Source organism: Aspergillus welwitschiae, assembly GCF_003344945.1.
Source record: "Aspergillus welwitschiae strain CBS 139.54b unplaced genomic scaffold BDQ94scaffold_41, whole genome shotgun sequence".
NCBI lineage: Eukaryota > Fungi > Ascomycota > Eurotiomycetes > Eurotiales > Aspergillaceae > Aspergillus > Aspergillus welwitschiae.
This window is the reverse complement of record NW_020798735.1, coordinates 281318-300006: the sequence shown is the minus strand read 5'-3', so window position 1 is coordinate 300006 and position 18689 is coordinate 281318. Positions and strand designations below refer to the sequence as shown.

Sequence of the window (18689 nt, the reverse complement as noted above, 5' to 3'; positions counted from 1 at the left end):
CCCAATCGGGCCAAGCGCCGCACCAACGATAGTTTCACGTGACCACCACCGCGCCGAAAAGTTTCTTCCTTTTCTTCCGTCGAGTTCGTGCCTTTCTTCCATCCCGAACCTCCATATCACCCACTATCCTTCATCCCCTCCTCCACTAACCTCCCTACCCCGTCAATTGGACTGCTTCTACTCGGAATCCGGTCCATTGACGTCGGAGATCCCTTTCCACCTACCCACTCACCCCCTGTCCGCCTAAGCAACATGGCGCCCCGAATACAGAACTCTGTCGTCTCCAACTCTCTCCTTCCTTACCTTTCCACATCTTCTACCTCATCCTCTTCTACATGTCTTCCCAGGCTAGCTACCACATGCCCTTCATCACATGAGTCATGGCGTTCGTGTCGGTCATTTTCGTCCACGCCCGCCCCCCAAACCAGACGTCGCCGCGAGATGTTCGCGTGGCTCAATACCGAGGCAGCCATGTTGAAATCCCACACTCCAGGCACAACAAACTACCTCATGCGGACCAATCCCAAACTCAAGGAGTTGTCGATTGCTGAAACCAGAATTTTTCCGGCAAACCCTGCCTACCGCTCCGAGAGCATTCTCAGTGAGGAGCTGCGGACAGAGATCTACAACCGGGTAGTAAAACAGAAGAAGAGTGTGCGTGCGGTTAGTGTCGAGCTGAAGGTTGACATGAGGAGAGTCGCTGCCGTAGTCCGGCTGGTCGAGTTAGAAAAGCGGATGGAAAAACAGGTATGCTTACAGATCCTTTCAACCCATTACCAATATGGTTTCCCTCCTACCCTTCTGGCCTTTCAAAGCGGACATACCTACGGTGCAATGATGAGAAAAATTATAAATTCGATTAGTCTTTATGACCCAGTTGACTGGGAATGGTTACAACGCCTATTTTCCTGATATACACCGATCCTTTCTGTTTATTACCATCACAAGCTCTGATCATGCTGCCTGTACTTCGGTCAATCGCAACTAACAGTCTTGTCTCAGGGTAAATCCTTGGCTTTGCCTTACGCTCGTGCAATCCATGAAATGGTACCCGTAACGCCTCTAGACCATCCCCATGAAGAAATTAACGACCTCCCCGTCCACCGCCTCACCAACCCTCAAATCTTCTATCCCGTCTCTGAGTCCCGCCAATTCAACCGTGTTGATGCTGGCCGTGTCTTCTCCGCTGCTCCGGCTTTAGAACATGAGCAGGTTGCTAAGGATGCTGCCAATCCCTCCGAGGCCATTAGCCGGGTTACACAGAACCCATCGCACATTGAGCTTGTCGGCAAAGGCGATGAAGAGCATCAGGTCCTCCAGCCGGCGGACGTGCGTATTCCGCACCCCCACATGGTCACAAGTACCCGTGACATCAAAAGGGTGCCGAATGAGGGTGCCAAACACGCTGAGCTCTACCAGGCTCGCCTCAACCAGCAAGATGCTGCTGATCAGGAGCGCAAGCGTCTCGCCCAGGAGCGTAAGGAGAAGCAAACGCAGCGTGTGCAGCCCGAGGATTCTCGCTTCGAGTTCCGTATCAACGACGTTGTCGTCAGCCAGGAAACCACCGGCAAGGATGGCCGCAACGCTCGGGCTCCTGGTCGCAGATACGGTGTTCCCAGCTACGACCGGAAGAAGGGTCAAGTCAAGATCCCCACCCGTGTGGAGGTTTAAAGATGGCAATCTTGACCTCTTCCGTCTTCGTCAAATCATGTTTTATTTTTACCAAATGACATGAGAAATCCTTGTATAGCCCGTCCGTCTCGCAGTGCGGCATGGTCGGTGGATGTATTTGTATGCCCTCTTGGTTGCCTTGTTTTTCAGCTGTACGATACAGTCTTTTCGACTTGTTTGATCGATGGATATTCTTTTTCGAGGAGCTTGTTTGGTTACTACCCCACCCATTATTTTTTTCATTTCCTTCTTTGAAGCCACGAATATGTATCTATAGCCTTTCACTATTATTTATCACCTACCTACCTCTTCGAACCTGATACTTCAATACTACATACATAAAGACTTTAACTACTATATCTCTCTACTGTCTGTCAGTTTCACACTATACTTAATAGACCGTCTGAGTAAAATCAACAGAAAAAGAGAATAAATAAGGTACATGTGTGTAATATATAATTCAAAGAGGGCAAAACCACCCATCCAATCGAGACAATGATCTATGTACATCAAGAGTAACTCTACGAAGCAGACATAAGACACAAGAGACAGAAGGCCAAGCCTTCCAAAAGTGACATACATGTAGATGCTCAATAATGATAAAGAATGAAAACCAAAAAAAAAAAAAAAAAAAAAGACATCTCGATTCGTATGCGTGAGTATGCCACCCTCTTCCTTCCCTTGCCCTTTTCCCAAGGCAACCAACGATGGAATAACACGTATTAGAGACGCCTGAGAACATCACCAACCAAACAAACAAAGGGAATGAAGTATATGACCACCGCGGACGGGACCTGCGGATGCCAGGAAGGCCATAAAGTATAATAAGAAGAAACTAAGATCGACGATTGGCTATGCTGGGTATCCATTGGAAGACGCAAAATAGCGGGAGATGCGGTTTTGGAGATGAGATGAAAAGACAGGGGGCGAGAGGAGGAATAACAGATCAAACATGCATGTGATATGCTCAATCACACGCATGCAAGAGTCTGACAATTGGTTATTGTGAGTTTATCCACATTAGGAAGTAACTTGTATAGCACGGGGATCAATCAGAGTGCATCAGGATCTGCGGGCCCATCTGGAACAGGGACTGATGTCACCGGACTGGCAGGTGAGTCCAAGCCCTCGCCGCTACCACTGCCGGAAGAGTCTTCGGGTGTAACGTCGATGGGTTTAGGGAAGCTGGGGGTTTTGCGGTCCTTTTTGGTGGCTCCTTGACTCAAGGTAGAGGATGGTGAGAGCGGAATAACAGGAGACTGTTTCCGCGAAGTTCCGTCCCCGCCAGTTTGCATGGGACTCGTATGACCATCAGACGTGGGCGAAGGCTGAGTGTCATCGGCGTAACCGCGCCATTTGCGCCAGCCTTCAAAATCGATCAAGGCTTGCATGCAGCCCCATTCTGTCACTTTCTGCTCCAGCCATTCAAAGCGAACCGGCTTCGCGATTTGTTAGCATGCTATGATAGAAGACCCGGTAATGAACGATAGTCCTAGAGAATATATGCATACCTTGGTCAAAAAGTCGTTGCAGCCAGCTGCCAGAGCCTCGTGACGATCGCTCTGCAGACTGCTCGCGGTCAGGGCTACAATAATAACGGGACTTTTGAACAGAGACAGATCGTGTAATGTATCCTCTGCCCTCAGAGGTTCCCGACTGCCCACAATTGCCGAGGGCGATGCCGCATTGGCAGTTGCAGCGCTCGACCGCCCGTCAGCGGTCTTGGGAAACACACCGACGCCGTTCAGGCGTTCGAGCCTGCGGATCTCTTTCGTCGCATCCAGACCGTTCATGACGGGCAACTGGATATCCATCAAGACGAGATGGAAACCACCCTGGCGCCATTTGTTCACCGCCTCTTCACCATTGGCCGCACACTTCCAGCGAACGCTGAGACGTTTCATAAAAGCTTCCAAGAGACGTTGGTTGATGTTATTGTCCTCCACGATCAAAACGTTGATGGGCGGTACCGTGCCCTCGATGAGGCCTCCAAAGACCCCGCTCAATGATTGTGCTGCGCTGGTCTTCTTCGGCTTCGCGGAGGATGTGGAGGGACGTGGACGCGGTGATGCCCCGCGTGCTGGAGGAGTCAGGGATTTGGCCTGAGGGGATTCTGGCGGCGGGCCTGGCGGAGTAGGGATGGACGGAGCAGGCTGCGGAGGGATACTACTGGGGACGATTCCGGGGTCTCCTCAAAGTTAGCAAGCTTCTTAGCAAAGGAATCTTACGTCTTGCAGCTCATTAAGATGAGAGTTGACCAACCTTTCGCTGTTGGCGCCTGATTGAGGATGGTGGGTGAGTTTGTGGCATGACGAGTCAAGGGCGGCCGACGGGGATGTCGAGTCCCGCGACTCCCTGGAGATGGTAGCGGAGGGGCCATTCCTGTCGTCAGGATCGATATTGATGGGGCGGGATGAGCATTAACACTGGCAGACGAGTTTGACGGATGCGTCGGCGGCGTGGGAACGCTGGGATTCGCCGGCATGAGCGGGAAGTACTCGCCATGCTCGCCCGGTTCGGAATGATGGTGGTTGTAGTATACTGAATGGCGTGGAGAGGGTTTGGGAGTGCGACGCGAAGGAATATCGATTATTAGAGCCTCCTCGATAGCTTGACCTCCCGGGTAGTATGTGTCCACCACGCTTGCCAGCGGCTCTTCGGGGCTAAGCATCCGATCGGGAGTGGCCTGCCTGTTCGAACCATCTCGCGGAGTAATGCGAATGACAATATCGGGGGCATCGAAGGTTCTGCCAAGCGAGTTCGAGTACTTCAAAATCACCTGGTCCCGTAGCTCGTCCACCAAAGAATCGAGCGAGATGGGGACCAAGGTGGCCGACCCGCCTGGCCGCTTGACCCAGATCTTGCGAGACATGCCTGTGCTGTAGGTGGCGGAGCGACCGTTACCGTTGGTTTCAGGCTCTGCGGGCACACCGGGGTCCAACAAGCTGTTGATCAGGTGTTGATGAGACGGGGCCAGCAGCGACTGACGACGGGAGCCTAAACTGGGACGCTTTGGGAAGGAAGCAGCGGGGGTATGGTTGGAGGAGGACTGAAATTCTGGTTCGACCGTCGGATTCTCCGCAACAACATCCAACACGGGCAACTGCGGCTCCCCGACCGTAGGCCCCAGGCGATCAAGGCCTTGAGTGTGGCCAAATTGGAAAGACGGCGAGACAACACCACGATCAGAGACAGGGGGAGGAGGGGTCGGAGAAGGCGAAGGGAGCAGATCTGGCGATAGAGTTGTCGGGGGTGGGGAAAGGACGTGCTCGGAAAAGGGACCGTGACTGTGACGCCTGCAGGGCGCGGGGCGAACACGATCGCAAGAAGTTGTCGCGTCCAATTGCTGATGCTGACGCTGGCGGGAAGCACTGGGACCAGTACCGGCACCGGCACCTGGAGGAACGAGGAGCGAGTGCCGTTGTCCCTCACGTTGTTCCGCGACCGGTTCGGGGCGAGAGGAGGATTTCGATTTGAAGTTGCAGTTCTCCAACTTCTCGAACTTCTCTTCCTCCTCCAATGATCCCCTCGACCGCCCGCCTTTCGGGCCAATCACCGATGTCCGCGTCCCTTCAGCTGCACTCGCCCGATCGTCCTCTTCCTGCCTCTCCTCCTCCTTCCTCAGCTTCAAGGCTTGGGGCACAGCCTGCAATGATATCGCGCGCCGATTGGAACTGATGGGTCGCGCTGGGGGAAAATTCGCGATCGACTCGTCCAATTGTTCGGGGGCGCAGCTTTGCTGGGCGTGGACATCATGGGGATTGTTCTCGGCAATAATGTCGCTGGTGGCGGCGGGAGCGGACGAGGTCGACGACGATCGTCGCAATAACAGCTTTGCCTTGAGCTTGGCCCAGCGACGGTCTGGCATCGTGCAACTGCATCAATTTGTCCCTTGAATCCCCGGGTGACAAGTCAATGGTCCTTGTTCTTTTATTTCTCCTCCTTTACTAGCGTAAATGCAGAAAAGAGAAAAGAGAAAAGAAAACGGGACCAGCTGACGAGGTAGAAGCCCAAAAAGAAAAGAGAACGAGAAATAAGCAAAAGCAAAAGATGATACACCCCCAAAAATAAATGAAAGATTGTTGGAAAGGAAAGATACGCGGGAAGGTCAGTGAACCCTCCGCCGGTCCAAATGGCATCCAAGCATGAAGGAGAGACGGGGGAAATGTGCAGCAAGCAACGGGCCACTCGGCATGGCTCGATTCAAAAGAGCAGTACTAAGTATGGAGTAAATGGGGAAGAAAGAAGATGGTAAGTAGATACACTATCGAAAAGAGGGAGGGGGGCGAGACTAAAAAAGTAAACTAAAAAATGAACGACGGCAGAGACGCAGCCGGATGGATGGGGGAAGATTGAATAATAGAAAAACAAAAGAAAAAAAAAAGATGGATAAAAAGAAGGAGGGCGAGGAGGGAGGAGGGACTGTGCTGTTGTGCAATACAGAAATAGTATAGCGACAGTCGTAAAGATGTAGAGAAATAGCTGGAGATTTGGTCCAGAGAGAGGAGAGAGGAGGGGGGGGAGAGAAGAGGCTAGACTGGGATTTGGGGGGGGGATGCGCTAAACAGTCAAATAAAAGGAGGATAATAATGAAAATGATAATAGATGATGATAATGGCGATGACAATGGACTACTACACCCGAGACAGAATCAGAATGATGGATTATCATCATCCACCACCACCTTTACTCCATCCAGTTCGACTTACAAGTCAGGGGAACCCGGAATAGAATCCAAAAAAAGCTCTGTTTTTTCCCACGCTTGGACCCGTAGGAGCTCCGGGCTTCCCTGGCCATTAAATAAGTGTCCATAAATCTCAGCTCAAATCCTAAAAACCTAAGTCTAATTCCAACACAACCCGACGGCAGGCGCAAGTTTTGTTGTCCGCGTCCAATTGCATGACTAGCGACATCCAGAGTCAAACTAAGATCCCTTAGCACCGTCCAGCTGCCACTGCGCGCATGCATCTGTCCAGCGGCCTGTCCGCAACATTCTCGCTGCGTTTCAGGCCCAGAATGGGTCTCGATGCATGACTATCTATCCATTTGCTTTCTTATTCAATAGTTGCCTCGCATCGTTCGGACCGTTGGGCGGGTCCTCGGGTCGAGATGCGATTTCAGATCTGTAGTACTTTATAGTAGGAGTAAATCGGCGAATGGCAGATGCACCCGCAACGCCTGCCACCTGCCACATTCTGCTGCCACGGATTTCAGGCACCGGCAGCATTTGCCTCCGAAATGGTTTGCGTTACTTTCGGCCCCGATTGCTGTTGCTGCTGCTGCTGCTGCTGCACACGGCTGCTGTTCCCACGGTGATGAGAAATGATCCCATCCTTCTTATCTTCCTGGTTCGTTTGGACCCTATTTTGCTCCTCCAGCACTTCATCGATACTTTTGCCAGATGCCCTGGCTTCCTTGCGTACTGCGCGGTACCGAATCCGCCAGATGATATGGCTTGCATAGATTCCTGCCTCGAGGACGACCCTATTGATGTCACTCACCCGGGTCAGCCAGTCCACAACTTTGAACGTCGCTGAAAGCTCGTCAATGCGTCCCACTTACACGAGTATGTACATGATGCCTCCAAGTATATCGAATGATCCCTGGGCAGCTACAAATTATCGTCAGACCTCACATGATAATAAGAAGATCCCATGCCCGTGCAAGCGAACCTAGAGCGAATAGCGAGAAAAGTCCTCCCAGGGTATCAATGGACAAGAACACCCAGTCTACGGACCATCAGTAATGCATCAATCCCGATAAGACATAACTGAAAACTCACTGAACCCAATTACACGGCCGTCTCTCTTCCACAACTCATAATACGGCGGCAAAAGCCCAGATGCTAGTAGAATTGCCGCAACAACACCAACCACCAGGTCCGGCCAGGTCACACCCTTATTATATGGTATCTGAACACCGAGAAAATTAGCCACAATGCGAACCACAGGAAGTAAAGGAACAAACCCTCAAAGTAAGAATCAACAACGTCTCAATCCCACCGAACAGCACCGCCGTAGCCACAACTAATGACGTTGTCTTGAGACATGTATAATTACTATCATCACGCACAAGAGCCATTAACATCACCCCCGTTAAAACCCCCTCCTATCGACAATAGCAACAACTAGAAATACATACTGATTATAGTATAATATCTGCCCCCAGCTCACCAGCGAAAAGAAGCCAAAAATCTGCGGCTGAATCTGAAGCGGTAAATTGACTTCCTGCGAGCACCCTTATCAGATCCCTCAAATCTATTCCTTTGGATCACCAAGAAACGTGCTACTCACTTGCAAGATCATATAAGCTCCCATTGGTACGGCACCTGTTCGATAAAGCAACAACTCATTGCGTCAACCTTCCATCCCATACCATGCATGCTATTGCAATCACGAAAGTATAAGAAAGAACATGCAGTTCTCCGAAAACGCACAAGAAGCCCACAGAAGCATCATCAAAGGCGGAAACCCATCGGTTTTTTTCTGTCGCCAATTATACCAGATCTGGGGTATTAGCTGGATGCACCAGAGGACGGTGCCAATCGTGCCGAGGACATAGGAGGCGACTGTGATATTGCCGTCATCACTGTCGCTCCTAGCAGTAGTAGGAGCCATAACACGGGGGGTGGTTGGGGACTGCGCAACGCATAACAAATAAAGACTGATATCGGTGTATGGTATGTGCAATCACGGAAGTATGGCGACTTCTAGGATATTGATATATATATATATATATATACACAAAAAAAAAAAAAAAATTAAAGGCACGGGTGTCCTGCAGAATGGTTTATTTAAGAATCACCACCGTCGTTACCGCCTCTCTGCAGACTTATCAAGCAAAGCCCGAGCAAAATAAAGCATGGACAAGTGTCCGGTGCAGTTCCGCCGTCAGTGCTGGGCAAAGACGTCCGATGGGCCTGACGGCGGAGGGGATGGAAAAGGGGCACGTCATTGGACAAGGCGGGAGCAGATGGAGAAGCAAGAAGCACTGAAACTAGGACGAGACGGGTAAACCAGAGGAGAATTTGGGGAGAAAGTCTAGATGGGGACTGGGCTCGGGCGGAGTATCGGGAACGGGTGGATGAATCCCAAGGAACTCACACCATCTGGATGGGTCGCTCCACGATGCGGGAACTGCGAGAATGGGCTTGGATGCAGCGTCGGCCTTTCTGACTCCTCATGTTGGCCCGCGGGGTAATCGACCTTTCGACACACGTGGTCGCGGAATGGGATCCGTCAGAAGAAGTTTACTTGATTCTAATATATATCTCGCTACCATTCCAATGCAGTAGGACTCATACGACCTGTCTAATCTGACTCGTGCGACGTATCGTTCATTCCCAGGAACAGTCAAGAGGTGAGAAGATAGCATAGCATTTGAACACGGACTCATTTCCAATAGTAACACGAAAGAGATATAACCGTCAAGGATGAGATGCTTCTGGACATGATCAAAACAGATCCGGAGGCCATACATAACATATCAGCAATACAAATTCCCGCTTAAGGAGTCGGGGAACACACACAATTCAAGTATGCCAACACGCACTATAAACGAAGAAAAATGCCTCTAGTGAACGACAAAACAAACCAAGAGAATACGCAGGGCCATCAAAACATAACATGACTTCGCAAACCAGAATCACGCCGAGTGATACTACTCGAAGGGTATCAAAAACTGATTTTTCTCTCGCAACAAAACGGCGAGAACCATGACAGACCAAAAAAGACAGAAGGAAGGAAAGGACGTGACACCGTGGGTTGCTCTGCATCGATCACAGCAAGATCAGGTAGTTGGATGGAGCAATACCGGTCTCTCCGGTGGCCTTCCTGGCCTGCCACCATCTACCGCTCACATCGGACACCTCCAAGATCTCATGCTTGGTGAAACTGATCTCATTGGCATCTTCAGGGTTGGCCTCATACGAATAGATCGCCTTCGCACGGTACGGATATTCCGTGGGCTGGGGGACTTCATCTGGTGCGCCATTGTTGGGCAGATTCGTAGCGGACGGGTTGCCGAAGCGGGGCTGCGAGGAGCTGCGGTGTTCGGAGCCGGGGGCTCCTCCGGGATAACCCGACACGGGCGAAGAGGTCTCGAAGCCGTTGAGTTGAGCGGACGTGTACATCTGCGGGGGCTGGCTGGATGTCGTCTCGGGTCGATTGCCGAATGCAGTTGACATAGGTCTGCCATTTCCGTACGAGCCAGCACCTTCCTTCTGGAGGGCAAATGAATCGATGAAGCCGCGATGCGAAGCCTGAGGGCTAGATCCGAAGTAGAAAATCCAAATGATCTGCATTAATGGTAAGTCACATACTGCCTAGTGGGTATGTGTGTCGGAGCTGGTTATCACTTACAATAACCATAGCCAAAAGAATGAACCCAGCACCGGCAGCCTGCGATGCGGCGCTGTTTGCATAGACTAACGTGTTGATGGAGATTGTTGTGATAACAAGACCAGCGGAAAGATACCCCACGATCTGCCATAAATCAGTACGAAGGGTTGCCAAAAGATTGATTCAGGAGGGATGGCAACATACCGCTATGTTATAGACGGCACCAGTATCGGTGCCGAAGACAAGCGCCATGCCGACAATGCAGCAAAATGAGTAAGCAACAGCCCACCATGAATAGGTGGGATATCCGCCATGTACGCCAGTGACAATGGAGGAGATAAATGCGATCAACCAAGCCAACTAAACGAAGAAAAGGTGATTAGCCGTGGATCCTAACCACCGCACGAGAACGAATTGAAGACATACAATGGAGATGGACGTGGTTGCGAGCGCAAAGGGGTCGCCCAGAATATTGCTGGCTCTGAAGCGCGCCATTTTTCGTGGAGGCTCAGGGTAGGTATATGGCTTCTGGAAGGAGGGGGAACGCGAAGAGTAAGCCACCATGAATGTGGTTCGAACGAGATCGCGAAATGTTATATAGAAGCGTCCGCGATGGGAGGATGCTGTTCAGGACGCGATGCGACGATGACTTCCAAGGTCCCGGTGGAGTATACGGACGGTAGCAGAGAAGGCCCTTCTGTGCTTTTAATTCTCGAGTCGATGACGATTTATTGCCGGATGTGATCTGAGAATGGGAAACCCGTCGAGTGTGGCAATGAGCGTGAGATCCGGCCAAGGTAGAAGAAAGTGTCCGACTACAGAGCAATTAGCCAGGTGCTCAGGTCGGCGAACGTGTAAGATCAAGGAACATGCAAGTCGATCGACGGCGCACGGAGGACATCGTGAGGAACGACAACAACGCGACCCCAAGGAGCCTCATGCAGGGAATAGGACAGAAAGGTAAAGCGATGGGTGCGACCAAATTTCGAAATAAGATTTAGACTAACAGGAACAAGGATCGACGCATCACATACTTCTGAGACAGACAGGTTAAATGAATGTGGAATGGTTGAGGGCTGGCGAAAGGGGAGGTAGAGCAGCAGTGGCACCGATCGTCTCAAACCGGCGGAGCAATCGAAGGAGGGATCGAGGAACAAGTGCTCGGAGAGGTTGGCTAATTTGGTGTTCGGACAAGCCCACGGAATGCCCCTTGCAGAGACACGAAGAGAAACAGCAGCACCAGGCTGGAGAAGGACGAATAATGATGAAACGTTAGTGTCGAAAAGAGGCGGATGGAAAGAGTGAGGAAATGAATCAGAAGAAGCGGGAGATGGAGGAGAAAAAGAGGGGAAAGGAGGGAAAGAAACGAAAGGAGAGATGGAGTGATAGTAGAGAAGATGGGGGAAGGAGGGGGTGAACGAGTGAAATGAGTGGGAAAAGGAAGGAAAAAGTCGATGGGGTAGACAAGCCGACCGGATAGAGGAGGAGGAGGATGAGAGAAAGAGAGGAATGGGAACGGCTGGAGATGGAGAGAAAGGCGAAGCCCAGAACTGGAGCCGTGAGCGAGGCCTACTTAGTTCCAGGTTCGAGGCCGGGAAAAGGAGATGGATGGGTTGAATGGATGGATGGATGTGGATGGGAATGGGGACATTTGGGTGGAAGGGGAAAGGGAAAACAAATGGGATCGAGTTTCAGAGCGACGGTGCCTGGCCCGAGTGGCCCACGCGAACCACAGAAAGACACTGTCTTTTGGGGGCCCCCCCTGGGTTTAGTGCGTGGCCTGCGACGTATGGCAGTTTGGCATCTAACTATCTAGTACGATTATTCTGTCTACCTAGTCAGTACTCAGTACATAGATACTTAGCCTAACAGCTATCAAGCGGGAACTAGGGTGCTTTCTCTGCCGTTACTATTCTTATAGTAACTAATAATAATGGGGTGCGATGAATTCTCTCCGCGCCGGACGTTGTTCCAGAGAAGGAGGGAAGAACCGGGCTGTGAAGGATGACTATTGTCCTGTAGGTAACGTTAACTAACTAATTAATTCTTCTTACATACGGTCGCATTGTTACATTGGGTGAATACATTTAAATGAAAGGATACTTAAGCTCAGCTTTAGTACGTACGTCGTCCTCGTCCCTTTCAATTGAGATTTTGGAAAGCCTCCCACAGCCTAGACTTACAAGAACCATGATTATTTTAATTGCACATGTGCACGTCAAATAATATAATTTCAATTCAATATATCATCCCGGCAGAAAATAAGACCAAAAGAAAATTGAGTTGATTCCACGGGCCTCCCATTTCCCCTCTCACTACCATTTCGGTTACTAGTGTCAGTGTCTCTTGCTTTTCCCCCGGGAGAAAATAATGAGATCGATGCATTTTCCTATGAAAACTGGGTCCGGCCTAACCCGCTTTGAGGCGGCACGACACGCAAACTCCGGCTATGATTGTTGTTTGATTAGTCGATTTCCCGGAGGGCCTCGTCGCCCCTCTTCTAGTGCCGGCGGTGGATTCTCTTCGTCCATTCTGGCCCCTGGAAAGGCTGAGGCTGAGTTGTGGCTCTCGTGGCGGCGTCAATGGCCTGTGGGTTTTCCACCGCATTGAGCAAGTTGGTGTGGTCGCTGAGACCTGGGAAATTACTACGTAGATAGTGAGTAGTCCAAATACATAGCCGAGATCCATTGCTAGCACATGGCTCAATGAGGATAATTCCAACAGTCTTGTAGTAAGCAACCAACGGCTCCGTCTGGAAACCCTCTTCTAAGCCTTATATTGACTGCCACGATTCCATCCCCTCCTGATCATGTTGCTGCTGCTTACGCCCAGGTGATCCTGGGAATTGATGATAACAGTGCTCTTCCAATTCGGTAGTTATCAGTTGGGGTTTTTGGGATAACATGACTCGTATGGAACACAGGTTTAACTGCAACAATACTGGTTTAATTCAAGCATAGAATGCATTACTCACCACACAACTAGTTCTGTGGGAGTGGTGTCGTCACCACGAATGCAAAGGTCCCGGGTTTGATGGTTGTTCTATCATCATCCACCACAAATCGTCTCACACTGCAAGGCTTAGACCTGCAGATACCCCTATCGGTCTGTTGCTGACCAGCCAGCCCATCACAACCACCTAGTGTACACACAGTATCCATACAGTAAGCAGGTGAGACAACTGGCTGTGCCCGACACAGTAAGAATTACGAGTAGATAGATCCATGGTTCCGCCTATTATCAATATGGCAGTGATATTACCTCGTATCACACACACCTGATCACGAGTTCTTTTCCTTGTGCGCTCTCCCTTCTCTGTCCAAGCATTACTCAATATATATACATGGAGGTGTTTCAAGTAGGGCCAAACAAAGGATATTTCACACGGGCTCTCCTTCGCATCACAACCACAATCACAACGCATGTTCATGCTTCTCATGCAAGGGTCGACATCACGAGAAAAACAAAAGTACCCGGTCGGGACTCTTCCCCGTGGGTCTTCGTCTCCAATATGTACAATGTATGTACTCCGTAAGGTAAGGTGACTTGTGTCCTCGAAATGAGCAGGTACCTTTACTTTCAGCAGGTATTGTAAATACCCCACTAACTATGGAGTACACACGGATCACTGCGACCAGATAGGTATGCCCATTCTTCCCTTCGGGTTCCGGCGTGGTCGATCAGTTCTGCCGGGAGTCCAGATCCTCTCCGTGCGTCGGTATACTGCAACCCGGCTGCCGCTCTTTGTTTGATCCCGAAGGGAGCAAGACCAAAGGCCGGTCGGTCTGTTTCATATCCAGGCAAAAGAAAGAAAAGAAAGGACTGATGATTTTCAACGACCTTTCCGTCCACTAAGTAATCGTTGCCACACAAGACTATGTCTCTCAATGGATGAAGGGCCCATTCGTCTACATAGAAGAAAGATTACTTACTACACCCCATTCTCACCTGCAACGTCCACCTTTAATCATGACCAGAACAAACAAAGAGGTATCATATCATATCACAAGCCAAGCACGCTAAAAGGAAGAGGGATCCAAAAGAAAAAGCAACTGCCTCATCTTCACAGCTCCTTCGCTCGCCGCTCCCTCACCACTTCCTCCCGTTTGACCTCCCTTTCCACATCCTCAAGTCTTCCTTCCCATTCGGCCCAGCATTCACCGCCACTAACCAGCGCCACTTCATACCATCGCTGCAAGACTCGAGCAGACCGTACACGTAGCTCGGAGATTTGTTTGGCCTGGTCATCCTGAGTCTGCGCCAACTGGTCAAGTCGTGGTTGGAGCTGGATAAGCGACGCTGAAGTCTCGGCATTCGGGATGGGGAGGTCATTCAATGAAGTAAGTCGAGACGCGGTTTCGGGGAATGTGGAAGCGTAGGATAAGACAATCGAGGCGAGATTTTGCGTCGATAGACTTTCAGGGAGTGATTTGGAAGGTGTTTGGCGGAAGAGGTCGGGGAAGCGGTCGTCTGGACGAAAACAGTTTAGCTATTGATCAACCCGTACATTAAGAAGGTCATCATACGAAGACTGAGAACGTCCCTGACGGCGGGGATGTTTCTGCTCAGCTTTTCCAGGTCCCTCTCTAGGCGAAGAAGACGGCGCGAGACGCTGTCGTCCAGAGATGCGGGCTTTGCGGGCGGCGTGGGATTGCCAGTCCAGTTTGCATCGCCGGTCAAGAGGTATGTGAGGCGCCGGAGACGGGTCTCGAGGAGCTCAATGGTGGCACCAGCGACCGCGTCGTTTTCGAGGGTCATTGTGTAGGTTGCTGGAGGGGTTTCCCTGTTCGGACAATGTTGCTTGAACCACGGTTCTCGAATCGCGATGCTAAGGGGAGACGGCGGCGTCGGGATGGACAATGCAAACGTGACATACAACATTAACAAACGGCACGTGGGGAGCCATTATTTAGTCCCAAACAATGGTAAAACAGAACCCTGTTGATCCTAATCCGTCGCTCAGCCTTAAGTTGCTTCTCATTTGAAAAGAAATTCCAAGCGCTAAATTTTATTGTGCCAAGTTCTAGATTTAGATTGCGGGACGCCTAGGTATCTAGTCTAAATGACAGTAATTACGGATCAACTTGGGACTTCAGCCCTGGGTGTCATGTCGCCTTGTCGTCGACTTGGTCCCACATCGCGTCGGCATTCTGCGAAGGTTGCACAGGTCCAGCTGTGCTACTCCGGCTGAGCAGAGGGCGTCCACCTCTTTCCTCCATTTCCTGTCCCCGACCCAATCCCTCGTCAAATGATGGAACCTGGTAGTCAAACACATTCACATTTGGCGTCGTACGATCTTCCTGTTGGTTGAGCGGTTCCTGCTCATTCGTCAGCACATAATGTCTTGAGTTTCCACTATGTCTCTTGAGGACTGACAGAAGCACTCAATGCACGGTTCTGGCGGTCAGATTGGGTCCTAGTACTATCTGCTTCCTGACATTCGGCCTCAAATGCTTGATTGTCCATATGCACAAATTTCTAAAAGTACTGCCGTTAGTTCCAATCGCTCTTGCCACCATTTAGTAGGCGCCGCCTCACCTGAAGTTGACTAGGAGCTGTTTCTTCCGGCACATTAATTGCATTGTTATTGGCGTAGACAAGCAACACATTCTTTGATTCTTCGCGGGCCGCTCGAAGGACCTCAATTTCCCTGACCTTGCGTGCGGTGTACCCAATGACGTCGGAGTTGTGCAGAGCTGCGTCGCCTTCGGAGTTTGTCCCGGCCTGGCGATTCTTCGCATCGTCAGTCGAAAAGCTGATCCGCCACCATTGGTACTCATCCTCTGCTGAGGTGGCGCATCCATTTGTGGAGCCTTCAGACACACGGCGCTTTAGGACATAAGTCACATGTGGCTCAGTACACACGCCCCGCAGTGTGTACTTATGATGTGGTAATTCGCCGGAAGAAGATGCTTCAGTAAGGATTTTAGAATAGCCCCGTAGGCTTTCCATAGCATCCTGCTTCTTAGTCTCCAGCTCTATTTCAGGGACTAGTTAGCGTTCAGTGGCAATCATACGGGTCTCCGGGATAATACCTTTGAGCTTGGCTTCTATTTTACAGGATATCGCTTTCAGCTCATCAGTCACCCTCTGTGCCTCTGTATTGGCCGACTCTGGAGTAAAAGCATTCGTTTCATTGGACAAGCTCTTAGGGAGTGTCGAGGAGACGGCAGCAGCAGCCCTTTCCAGTGTCTCTCTAGAGGTCATTCCTTTGTGAACGGCTGATTTAGATGTTGAAAAGCGATTTATCAATCCCTCTAGTCTGAATATTTTCTCGTAGATCTGGAGCCTTTGCGCACGGAACTCCCGCGCGAGATCTCGGTTGGCTGCAAGATACCGATCAGGATAGAAAACTGCAGGGATCTTCACATCAACGGGTTTACTAGCGCCTTCCAGCTTGATTGTAAAGACCTCTGCGATGTGTTCTAGCCATACGTCGTCAAGATCTTCGCCCGGCCTATCAGACCACATGGTGTGATCGATAACATCATAAAGAGTCTGGCCATGTTCTTGCTCCACGAAGGCATCTAGGAGGAAGAACTCTTTATCCAATGGTGTGTCATAAATCGATAGAGGTCGCTTATATGCAGTTGACGAGAATATGGTCGCCAATTGATTGTCTGGGTCCGCCCGAACCGCAGCTTCTTGCCATGATTCCAAAAATCTAGCCGCGCTGCCTTCCGAGTCGTAACTGGACATGCTTTTCAGGTTAGCTAATGCATCGGCACTGCCAAAGGCGCGATCGGTGGTATCTAAAAATGCTGCCACTCGCTGCACTTCGTATATAATATCATCCCACTCAGTATCACCGTCCTGCGCGTCATCGATAGTGACAATCTTAGGAAGAGTTATGGATTGGCCGTTCCACCACTGTGAATCTTTTCCATAGTCCCCGAGAAGTCGATTCCTGAGCAGAAGAGCTTCTCTCGCCAGAGGGATCGAATGAAGGATTGTCAATAGTCCACCCAGGTACATGCCGTCATGGGATGGACGTATGAAAGCCGGTTCACCGCTCTTCCTCTTCCGATCAGCTGGGTCGGGGCTTATGATGATTTCACGAGAAGTAGAATTAAACAGCGTCATTGCCCAGGCACCTTCGTCATAATGATCACGAGTGGCTCGACCAAATTTCGCTTCATTCGTTGTGACACCTGTCTCTTGCTGCCCGAGATTCTGATTCAAAGACATAGCCATAGCCTGTTGTAGTTCCCGTTCCTCTTGCTCGGCCAAGGACAAGCCCTTGTTGGCGTCTGCTTAAAGCGGGGTTAGCCTAGCAGGAAATCAGGCAGCTCCTCAGTATGCCCTCACCATTAGCAGCCTGTGTTGGTACAGGGGCGCCATGCTGGTATTCAGCGCCAGATGCGTGTTCACTCGAGTTTAGGGTTGATGGCGGGCGTGAAGGAGCGGTGATGGAGGATCCGGGGGCCGGGTCGGCGTGTTCAATCTGGAACGCTTCATCAAGGCACATCTGTCAGTACCAAATCAAATACAAGTCATTATAACGAAAGGAGACGATCATACCAGGACCAGCGGGATCATTTTGGTATCCAATGTTCTATATCGTCACATGTTTGACAATCAGTCGCTGCTCCCAACAAACCGTGCGCAGTTTCAGGACGTCACCTGCGTCTGAGGGCCCGTGGGGTCTTCAAAGTAGGCATTAATGGCTTGGTTCGAGTTTAAGTTATTCGCCTGCAGTTCGATCCAGTCAGTTGGACTGCGATGATCCCAAAGTGCATCCAAGCTCACCTTAAGAAAGCTTATTGCTTGTTCGCGTGTCGAGCTGGTGAAGCTCACGAAGTTCGCAATAGCTTCCTCCGTTGGTTCGGAGGCCATGTCGGAGCCTCCGCGTCTCAATCCCACTGGCTATATCAGGACGCCCTTGTAATATCCAAATAAAGTAGAAGCGCCCAACAAAAAATCAAACAGACCAAGCGAGAGCGACAACAGCACCAGTCACAGCGCGAAAGCCAGACGTAGCTGATGGTGGACGATAGTTTGAATCGATCGGAAGAGCTTCCCCACCACATGACATGCGGCTGCCAAGCCCGAATAGCCAGACGCATTGCCTGCAGCAAACATGCGTCACGAATTCACTTAATGAATCCCACGCGAATACCACACAACATTTTATATTAAAGTGCTATAGTTCTTGTCTCAATCTTGAACAAATGCTAGAGACAGTGCATGAGTGCAGTTTATGGCGTTTTGACGGCGAATATTCTAGGGTTTCGCATAAGCCTAAGATTCTCGATTGCACTACAAATAGCGGACTGATTTGTGCAATTGTTCACGAGTCATTTCTTGATGATGCTCAATAATAGGCCTGTGACGTATCTAAATTTTCTGTGCATGTTCTAGTCAAGTAATTGCCTTGTGTTGAAGGGGCCATGTTCTCTGGCACATAGCATCCTAGGGAGGACGAACTTTCACTACGATTAGTGCATGTGTGCTTGGTATCTGCATGATGATAAATTGGCTACATTTGCTAGTAGTAGCTCAGAAAGACGACAATCATTTATCGCCTGCGTGAGACTTTCGACTAACCAGTAGTATATTGATTATTCTATCCTCAAGGGGGTAAAATCCATATGCGCAGTCTGAGGAATTCATTCAGGTCGATATAATATCGCCGACGGCATAGAAAACCCAAGAGAAAAACCATTACAAACGTCAAAA

General features: G+C 50.4%; 6 protein-coding genes across 6 annotated transcripts; 1 reads left to right on the top strand and 5 right to left on the bottom strand.

The window, feature by feature from the left end:
* Window positions 1-117: 117 nt before the first annotated feature.
* On the top strand, window positions 118-2062 carry BDQ94DRAFT_151425 (mitochondrial 37S ribosomal protein mS45). Its single transcript, XM_026767750.1, has 2 exons — window positions 118-747; window positions 1003-2062. Exons 1-2 carry the CDS (start codon window positions 253-255, stop codon window positions 1669-1671), a joined length of 1164 nt encoding a protein of 387 aa, XP_026621960.1. The 5' UTR covers window positions 118-252; the 3' UTR covers window positions 1672-2062.
* Window positions 2063-2568: 506 nt separating this feature from the next.
* Window positions 2569-5706, bottom strand: BDQ94DRAFT_94031 (response regulator). Its single transcript, XM_026776892.1, has 3 exons — window positions 3934-5706; window positions 3183-3859; window positions 2569-3110 (listed from the first exon to the last, which is right to left on the bottom strand). The coding sequence occupies exons 1-3, from the start codon at window positions 5537-5539 to the stop codon at window positions 2724-2726; spliced, it is 2670 nt and encodes an 889-aa protein (XP_026621959.1). The 5' UTR covers window positions 5540-5706; the 3' UTR covers window positions 2569-2723.
* Window positions 5707-6881: 1175 nt separating this feature from the next.
* BDQ94DRAFT_174401 (uncharacterized protein) lies at window positions 6882-7752 on the bottom strand (the record flags this gene model as incomplete). Its single annotated transcript, XM_026772339.1, has 5 exons — window positions 6882-7155; window positions 7234-7282; window positions 7344-7400; window positions 7454-7583; window positions 7639-7752. The coding sequence occupies 5 exons, from the start codon at window positions 7750-7752 to the stop codon at window positions 6882-6884; spliced, it is 624 nt and encodes a 207-aa protein (XP_026621958.1).
* Window positions 7753-9299: 1547 nt separating this feature from the next.
* On the bottom strand, window positions 9300-10722 carry sho1 (osmosensor SHO1). Its single transcript, XM_026776891.1, has 4 exons — window positions 10437-10722; window positions 10215-10370; window positions 10032-10154; window positions 9300-9967 (listed from the first exon to the last, which is right to left on the bottom strand). Exons 1-4 carry the CDS (start codon window positions 10572-10574, stop codon window positions 9449-9451), a joined length of 936 nt encoding a protein of 311 aa, XP_026621957.1. The 5' UTR covers window positions 10575-10722; the 3' UTR covers window positions 9300-9448.
* A 3351-nt stretch (window positions 10723-14073) lies between these two features.
* On the bottom strand, window positions 14074-14768 carry BDQ94DRAFT_174399 (putative nuclear distribution protein RO10; the record flags this gene model as incomplete). The annotated part of the gene is made up of 2 exons (XM_026772338.1): window positions 14074-14480; window positions 14537-14768. 2 exons carry the CDS (start codon window positions 14766-14768, stop codon window positions 14074-14076), a joined length of 639 nt encoding a protein of 212 aa, XP_026621956.1.
* Window positions 14769-15004: 236 nt separating this feature from the next.
* BDQ94DRAFT_151410 (uncharacterized protein) lies at window positions 15005-17980 on the bottom strand. Its single transcript, XM_026767749.1, has 8 exons — window positions 17760-17980; window positions 17634-17702; window positions 17532-17565; window positions 17319-17462; window positions 16046-17260; window positions 15549-15988; window positions 15387-15488; window positions 15005-15328 (listed from the first exon to the last, which is right to left on the bottom strand). The coding sequence occupies exons 1-8, from the start codon at window positions 17844-17846 to the stop codon at window positions 15116-15118; spliced, it is 2304 nt and encodes a 767-aa protein (XP_026621955.1). The 5' UTR covers window positions 17847-17980; the 3' UTR covers window positions 15005-15115.
* Between the last annotated feature and the right edge of the window lie 709 nt (window positions 17981-18689).